Source organism: Calidris pugnax, unplaced genomic scaffold (genome assembly GCF_001431845.1).
Source record: "Calidris pugnax isolate Ruff unplaced genomic scaffold, ASM143184v1 scaffold639, whole genome shotgun sequence".
Classification (NCBI taxonomy): domain Eukaryota; kingdom Metazoa; phylum Chordata; class Aves; order Charadriiformes; family Scolopacidae; genus Calidris; species Calidris pugnax.
This window is the reverse complement of record NW_015091443.1, coordinates 229,789-238,765: the sequence shown is the minus strand read 5'-3', so window position 1 is coordinate 238,765 and position 8,977 is coordinate 229,789. Positions and strand designations below refer to the sequence as shown.

General features: G+C 50.0%; 1 protein-coding gene across 1 annotated transcript in view; it reads left to right on the top strand.

Moving 5' to 3' along the window:
- ASXL2 (additional sex combs like 2, transcriptional regulator) overlaps window positions 1-8,977 on the top strand; it is a 75,799-nt gene that overhangs the window by 64,183 nt on the left and 2,639 nt on the right. The window contains exon 13 of the mRNA XM_014961567.1: window positions 8,775-8,958. Coding sequence (XP_014817053.1) covers window positions 8,775-8,958 — 184 coding nt within the window. The remainder of the gene's footprint in view (window positions 1-8,774; window positions 8,959-8,977) is intronic.

The window sequence follows — 8,977 nt, the reverse complement described above, 5'->3', positions numbered from 1 at the left end:
GCTTTGGCCTTACTGGACTGATGAGGGGTAGGAGCAGTGTGTGTTTGTTTATGCAGCCCCCAGTTAGACTGTAGATTGATCACAGTAAAAGCTGTTGAATGTTCCTGCAACGTGAGTGGCATTTGTATGTTTTTCATCAACATCTGTGGAGTCCTTCTTTCCCCTCCTGTGCATGTGGGGGTACACAGAAATAGCTCACAGCCCGGACAGCGGGCTATATTGAGATGGAGATGTAAATTAAGCAAAGAAGTGGAGAGAGAACAATATCCTGATAGAAAGCAACACACTGTTCCCCAATTTCAGGGATGTATTTAGTCAGAGCTGGCACGGCCAGTGTAAGGAAGAGAAGGAAGGGGAAAGGAACTGGGCAGAGAGGAGACAGAGAGGCAGATGGGGAACAGCTCTGGCACAGACTCAGGGAAGGAACTGATTGCCAGTCGTTAATCAGAGCCAGCCTGTGTTCAGTTTGTGAGCTGATCTCCTGTGCTGTGGAGTTTCTCTTTCGAGGAATGGGACCTTTCTGTGCTGGAGTGAGTCCCTGTTACTGCACACAAACCTAGGGAGAAAGGAGGGAGACCAGCTCGTGTTCTCAGTTTGTCTCACTGAAGATGAGGAGGGGAAGGAAAGCAGGGAGAATCTAGGGAAGAAGCTCTTCCCACCAGCAGAAAAAATACTGCTGTACAAAAGGGAATGTGGGTGGCAGTGATTTGTAAGGAGAAATCACAGTTTGGCTAAGTAGTGACTTTGGAGGAGGACATGAAAATACGTCTTGAGTATTTGAAAGAGGAGGAGGAATTACTGAGGGTGGTCTAAAAGAACAAAAGCTACAATAGTAGGTTAAAATTTAGAAAGTACATATAAAGTATGAAGAGATTTTTCCTAACAGTGAACTCTGTCAGAAACTAAAGCTGCCTCTGAGAGGTTTTAACAAGATCACTATTGGATTTGAATATAGATGGGAAATAAGATGGGACCAACTGGAAATAGACTCAAGCCATAAATAACGGGTGTAATCCCTTTATTTTGTGATAAGAAGACAAAGGGGTCTTCTGCTGTCAGCCCCTTGGGAACTGAGTGCTACAAGAAAAAAGGAATATGAGGATCCTAGAAGAGCTTGTCCCAGAGCTGCTGGGCTGAGGGTGTGCACGTTAAAGAATCTTTATTTCAGCCCAAACAGATGTCTCGTGTAATGTTTCTTTGTCCGCCGCGGTGCTGAAACGTTTCCATCTCCCGTGCAGCCTGGGAAGGGAAGCAGCCGGACGGGCGGGCGGGCAGCCCCCACCACCCCACCTCCTCCGTCAAGCTCGAGAACTCCCTGCCAGGGCTGGGGAAGAAGCCGTTCCAGAGATCTGACAGGCTCCACGCAAGTAAGAGATTTATTCTTCTGCTTACAGAGGTCTGGTTGCTCTGATGGCGGAACAAAAAACCTAAATAGCAAAATTGAGTAAAATGCGTAATTATTCCATTGCTAAAGTGACTTCTGGAGAGCTCTGGAAGGGGCTGCTAGTGTGCTCTGTGAATTGGGATAAATAATTCAAACCTTACATATGCAAATATGCCTCTTCTCATTTCTCATCATCAGGGGTTTCTCCCTGTGAATTTGCAGCTTGCTGTTTGAGAAGCAAAAAAGGACTTGCATTATTTATCAGGCTTTTTAATGTACTTAAGACATTTTGGTAACTTTAAAAAGAAAAAAGAAATGCCTTCCCAGATCTTTATACATCAGACCCTGCTGTATTTGGTTTCCTTCCCATTCACTGAAGTAGCTGTCTTGACCTTTTGCGGTTTCTCTCACATATACCAGTGATGGACTGACCTGGGTGAGCTTAGGGACATTCTGAGGTCCCTGTCTCTGCTAATCATCCTGCATTTCCTTTAGCACTAAATAGGCACTGCTCAGGGTGTATTCCATTTTTCTCCATGTAATTAGGAGATTCTGCAACTTCAGTAGATTATAAACCTGCAGAGCCATTTTCTGAATGACTGTTAATAGAGCAAACTTCCCCTAATGGAGCAAGCCCCCGTGGTGTTTATGTTGTGAGGTGCTGTTACCTTACAAATAATGCTCTCATCCCGGAGTCAGGGGGAGTCAGGCTCTGGCTTAATAGTGCCCCTTTCACTGATAATGCACTTTTAGTCTAAGCTTCAAAACACACCATGTTTTGCCAGTAATAGGCAGTGATGGATCCGAAAAAATAAGAGTACACAGTGAAATGCCTTTTCTTCTTTTTCTTTTCATTTCTTTTTCATTTTTCTTCTCTGAATTTGCAGCAGGCATGAGGCTGTAGCATATGGGTTAATGCTGGACCTGCAGGCTTGCAAACTCAGAAAAGGAAAGGGGGTAGTTCCTTGGTTCTGCTGCTTTCTCTGCTGGTGTGGTTTCTGCAAAGCACAATGAGCTGGTGATTTTTTTCTGAACTGCTTTTGCTGAGAGCAGAGTAGGAAAGTCCAAGAAGAAATCCTGAGGAACAAACTGACCTGAACTAGGGGCTTAAAATAGAAAATCGATGTGGCCAAAAGCAGTTTAGAAACCCTCCTGAGAAAGACTCCTTGCCAGTCCCAGGTAGCCAGGATGGCTGCAGAAGACAGGGGAACTGACACAGGCTACAGTGTGTTAGGCGTGGAAATCTTCTGTGCTGGAAATCACCTCCACATGGTTTTTTTAATTATATGTGTAAAGGTAAAGTGTATATTTCAAGTCAAGGTATGAAATGGATTGCTGAAGTTGCATTTTGAAAATCTTAGGTAGTGTGAACTCCAAAGGAGTCTTTAATCCTCTCTCAGGTGAGAGGTTACTTAGGTCTTTGTGGTTCCTTGCAGGGCAGCTGAAGAGAACGAAGTGCGCTGAGATCGACGTGGAAACCCCCGACTCCATCCTGGTGAACACCAACCTGCGGGCTCTGATCAACAAGCACACCTTCTCCGTCCTGCCCACGGAGTGCCAGCAGCGCCTGCTGCTGCTGCTGCCCGAGGTGGACAGGCAGGTACGTGGGGAGGAGACGGGCTCTTGGGCCTCACGGGGAGCATCCCTCCAAATCTGGCTATGTCCAATGGGATAGACTTGTTCTCCTGTGCACGGTGTTAAAAAAAAATTGGAAGATTCTTCAGCAATTTGTTTGGGTATTTGTTGCTGCCAGAAAAAAAGGAACTGAGGTTGGAGAAACCAGTGGCTTAATTCTGTTTAATCAAGTCCATGTTCCCAGCCACAGCGAGAGCAGTGTTGCTGTTGGGTTGGGCTTGGAGAGGGCCAGGAGTGGTGGGAACATGGCGGTGTCAGCATCTCCCTCTCTCCTGCCCTCTCCCAGGCTCTGGAGAACAGGATTGACCCTGCAGCCCCTTCCCCCAGTGCCTTCCCCCAGGGTGCCCTAACACACGTGGCTGTTAGTTCTCAACCTGGTGTCACTGCTGTCAGGCTCTGAACTTGGTAGAGTGAAAACTGAGTTTTCTGTCGCTATTCACACTGTCCAGGTTGCAGAGTAGACACGACCTGTGCCAAAGAGCTCGTGTCCTGCCCTGAAACACACACTAGATGGAAGGTACAAAGCAGTGTGGTTTATTTCTGCGTCAGCCTTCTCTGAGTGAAGAGAGGGGTGTGAAAAAGAAGAAGAGTTCTCAGTGGGGAGGAACTAGATGATCTTTAAGGTCCCCTCCAACCGTTCTGTGATTCTATGAATCGGGTCTTTTTGCTCTGGGAGTGGCCCAGAAGAAACAGCGAAGATTTTCGCTGAGCTCTTTACTAAAGAGTTGGTGACAACTGGAACAATTAACCTGAGTGACAAGGGGGTAAGAGCTCAGCCTTCGGTACTGGAGGAAGAGCTAAGGGACCCTTTTGAGAAGACAGTTATTTTCAACTCAGCTGGGTCTGCTGAATTCCACCCTAAGGGTACAGAAAAGAACTGCATGAAGGAACCTCACCGTTGTCTTCAGCAGCTTGTGGAAGGCAGGGATGATACAAAGAGAAAAGAACAAATGCTGCACTTGCATGTAAAAGGAGGAAAAGCCAATGATTTGAAGAAGTGAGGTTCAGTCTGTGTATGCTCGATACCAGAGAAGTTGTAGATGGAGGCTTCCTTCCTTTTGCCACATTCATACCTTCTGTCTGTCTGCAGTGTTCCCACCCCGACTGGCACATGGAGCTCCAGAGCCAGGTGGGGCTCTGGGCTGTGCTTCCACTCCAGCTACAGAGCCATTAATTCAGCTGCCTTCACAAATGTGCCCAGAGCTGTTTCAAACGTTCTCCAAATACCAAAGCTGGCTTCAAGCTGCCACCCCAGATGGAGATCTTCTGTACCTCCTGTCTCAGATCTGCCTGTCCCTTGAAGACACTTTGTGTGCTGTTCAGATCAGTACTAGATGCCCATGTTTACCCTCCGCAGCCGCCTCCCAGGAGTCTGCAAATCAACAATTTCCTTCTAGAAAAGTGGAAATCTGGTTAAGTCAAGAGCCTGTGACCAAGTGCAGGTGTGTGCTGCAGGACGAGGTGAACCGAGTCCCCACCTCCGTTCTCTGGGCGGACTCAGTCACTGCAGACTGTGAGGGGACACTGGCTTAGACGAGACACGTGGGGCACAGACATCCGTGGAGTTAAATCCATCTGCATGGCTGGGCTGCTCTTCTGCTTCTCCCAGAGTGTTGATGACACGTCCGGGTCTGGCACCACCCTTGGCTCTGTGCTGCAGAGGATGCTGTGCTGGACAGAGAGGGCACGTTTGGAGTTAGGGAGAGTTCGAACGTTTTATGTCATCTCATAAATTCTAATCCTTAATCGGCATTCACCAGGGGCTTGTTAGTCCGAGGCTGATCCAATAAATATTGGAAGGAATTGCTTTATAAGTCCTGTGGCCTTTGTAATAATTAGGTATGTGTCAAAGTATGGTGTGATGGAGTTTGCAGCTGGAGTTCACTGGCAAGAACCTCGCAGCAGATGGCAAGACATTTCTGTCCTGACTTTTTAAGTTTTAATTGAATTAGAATTTGACTGAGAACAAATTTTGACTAACTAAGTAATATTGCTTGGCTCCAGAGAGGACAAATTTTCCATTTCACTGTGGTAAATCTCCTAGTGCAGCCCACCATGTCGAGTGGTGAGCCGTGCTTTAAAAAACATCAGGCTTTCGGGAGGAAACGGGAGAAGGGGTACTGTGAACTCTGGTCCTTCTAGTCCATCGATAGAGTTTTAGCCTAGAAAATAAATCTCTGCTGTTGTAAATCCCTATAACCGCTGCTCCTAACTTACAGCTTAAGAATTTCTAACTAAATCTTACCTAAAAACCCTTCTGTGAGGTCACCTCCATCGTTGTAATTGCCTGTGTGACGAGCGCTGAGCGAGCTAAAGGCAGCTTCCAGAGAGATTTGTGGCCATGTTGGGACTCTTGCTCTGCTTTCGGGTGCCGTGTGACACCCCGTGGTGTTGGCCTTCCCCGCTGGTTGATCCTGTCCCCCGTTGTGGTGTGTTCCAGGTCGGGGCGGATGGTTTGATGAAGCTGAGCGGCTCCGCACTCAACAACGAGTTCTTCACTTCTGCTGCCCAGGGCTGGAAGGAGCGGTTGTCAGAAGGTAAAACTGCCCCAGACAATGAAGTACAAGGCTAGAAGGTTTCCAGCTAGGGAGTGTTTTGGGGAATGTGTAAAGGGTATTTGATGGAGGAGCTGGAGTGCTGTGCTCGGTGAGGACAGCTGTAGTCAGTGCGGCCCCCGAGAGCAAGAACTATCTCATCCCGAGGTCGCAGAGGGGGCTGCAGGAAGGAGTTCTTTTTGAACTTCACATGTGGAAAAATGAGCAAGTCTCTGGAAGAGACGAGAAAAGAAGGAAAAATGTGTTTAAAATCTTGTTGCGATGCCAGCAGAGCTGTGCTGTGCTCCAGCTGTGGTAGTGGAGATCAGTAGAGAAGGTAAATGATATTCCCGCAGTAAAGTGCTTTGTCATCAGCGAAGCCGTCAAAGCACAGGGCACGGCCAGTCCTGCAGCTGTGGTTTTTATGTAACATCAGAGCAGCCATCGACTAATCCACGGGACTCCTGCACCTTCCACATCCAGTGGCATCTTGAACTTAGAGGTCCTTAATTCTGTGGTTTGATCAAACCACACCACCAGAAGCGACTCACTCGTGGGCAGGGAGCGTGTCCTCTGCAGAACTCAGCCGTGCAGCCTCTCACCAGAGGGTTTATAGGGACTATAGCACCAACCATGACCTGTATAAGAAGAAGGGCATATCATTTACTCACGCCCAGATGATTGACTCTTAAGAGGCTTTTCTATAGGAAATGTACCCAATTGTGTATGACCCTGCCTGGGCAGGGGGTGGGACTGGCTGGGTGTTAAGGTCCCTTCCCACCCAAACCATTCCATGGTTGTATGAAACACGTTGCAGCTCAGGAGAGAGGCCGCAGTCCCACGGGCAGGGCTGCAGAGGGGACTGTGGGATGGCACTCACACCTGCTCCTGCACAGGAAGGCTCCTGAGGTTACCCTCATTCATCTTATCTGCAGCTTTTGGAAAATAACCTTTATTGCCTTTCTCAGGTGAGTTTACACCAGAAATGCAGCTAAGAATACGGCAAGAAATAGAGAAGGAAAAGAAGGTGGAGCTGTGGAAGGAGCATTTTTTCGAGAGCTACTATGGCCAGAGGTAAGGTGTTCAGCCGTCTTTTTACTCCTGCACCTCCTCTCCAGACTGGTTCACCAGGGGTGAACCACTTAGGGGTTCAAGTTTGGGCTAAAAAAAATATGATTCGATATTTTGTTAGGAGAGATGGATGAACTTAATCCTAAACCAGACGTCACTCTGGGAATTACAGTCCCATCTTACTCATTTCTTTCACAAATAAGGACGGGTGAATAATCCAGGGAAGCAGCCCCAGCTCTTGGCTGGTGCAGAGAGGCAGCAGTGTCGGGTCTCAGCTGAGGGTGCCTCGGTGGCTCTGCCACTGGCCATGTCCCTCTGGAAAAAGCGATGGGATGCTCTCGGTGTCCCTTTCCACAAATGTCACCGTATGGGCTTATGTCAGATGGGAGCTGTGCGGGGTGGCTCGTGTGCTCCAGATACATCTGCGGTGGCTGATAAAGGGAATAGTTACTGGTGGCCAAATTCACGGGGTTTGCAGCCTGGAAAATGTGTATCTGAGTAGAGGCCTAGGTCAAACTTGAAGTTCTACCAGGGCAGAAGGAAGGTTTTCAAAGATCGTGGTGAGAGACATCTCTTTAGGGTGTGGTGCGAAGAAAATCCTCGCTGTTTTCCTAAGGATTGTAGGCTTTTTGCAAGAGTGTTTCACAAAATAAAAATTTCATTTTTATTGACAGTTCTGGACTGAGTCCTGAAGAGTCCAAGAGACTGACAGCAAACACCAGCCCTGCCGAGACAGAGCCTGAAAACGCAGCAGCTGAGCAGCCAAAATGCGCGGCAGCCTCTCCGGCACCGCTCAAAGAGGAGGTGTCCTCTCCCTCGGAGTCCAAAGCACAAGCGGCCGTAGAAGCACCAGCCATGAAAAGAGGGGGAGAGGAGAGGAGAGAGGACACACAGCCCAAAGCAGCCCGACCCACGGAGGCCTCGGTTTCCCCGGGTGCGGTGAGACCCGGTGACCGCTCTCTGCCCGTCAGAGAGAGAGTCCCAGGAGAATCCAGCCCAGAGAAGCCCCCAGCTGCCGTCACCCAAAAGCCCGACGAAGCGAGGAAGCAGCCTGCGCCGAAGGGAGCGCTGGCCACAGAGGCTGTCGGTGCCTCAGCTCTGGCCCCCAGCAAACCAAAGAGCCCCGAGGCAGGGGAGGGGGTCGCAGAGGTGAAAAGTCCGGTGACCGCTCCAGAACCACCGGAGAAGAAGCCCCCTGTAAGCGAAGAGATGGAAGTCAGTGTGGAAGCCCAGAAGAGGAAGTCAGAGAGTCGTGAAGAAGCTCTGGCGGCTCCTGAGAAAAGGCCGCGCCTGATGGAGAACTGCCAGCACCGCCCGGCCTTTCGGGGCCAGCCCCAGTCCTTTCCTGCCGCGGGGACCCCGGTGCCGCGGGTGCCCCCACTCAAGGTAAAGGGAAAGGAGGACACATCCCTGTTCCCTGGGTCACTGCAGCTGGTGGCTCTGGCAGAAACGCTTTGTCCCTTCGGTTCTGGTTCCGTAGGTAAATTATGGCACCTGATCATTGCAGGGATGGAAATACTTGTTCCAAAAATGCAAAAGCTCCGCTGTTGGCCAGAGGGAGTGCTGGCTGGGTGATCACCCTCACTGCAGCGTAGGGTCTCCTGTACACACACGGGTGTTAAAAGAGCTTTTGGGCCAGAAGCTCAGAGAATCGTGCAAAAGCCCCAGCAGGACAGGGAGCTCTGCAGTTGGGGAGAGCTGGGGGGGCTGTGGGACTGTAGCAACAGAGGCAGTTGTAGCCCAGGAGCGCACAGGGCTTCGCAGAGGTGTGGGTATCCCTGGCAGTGCCCTTGAGAAGGGTAGAAATGACTTCTAAGTGTGGACCTTGGAATAAGGGCCGGTAGGTGTTGAGTGCTGGAACAGCCTTACAGGGTTTCCTGAGGGAGCTTGGCAGGTTTGGAGTAACAGTGCTGGATGCTGTCACCTGTGACCACAAGGGCCGAGCTGTGGGTCCCTGAGATGGTGACAGACCCCAGTCAGGAGCATCACAGGTGTACCTGTCTTCTTTATTTAGCTCAGGGGAGGGACATAAGGGATTTCTTCAGAGGCATTTCTCCAAAACTACAGTTATTTGTCTAAGACTACAGCTATAAGCACAGAAGTTCCTGAAGCCCGTATCTCAGTTGTGCTTTTCTCCCGCTCTGTTTCAGATTCCCGTTTCCAGGATCTCCCCGATGCCATTTCCTGCGGCCCAGGTCTCTCCCAGGGCGCGTTTCCCCGTCTCATTTCCCAGTCCGGGAAGAACAGGGGCCAGAACTTTGGCGGACATCAAGGCCAAAGCCCAGCAAGCCAAGGCTCAGAGGGCAGCGGCCGCCGCTGCCGCCGCCGCCGCTGCCGCCGCCTCAGCCGGGGG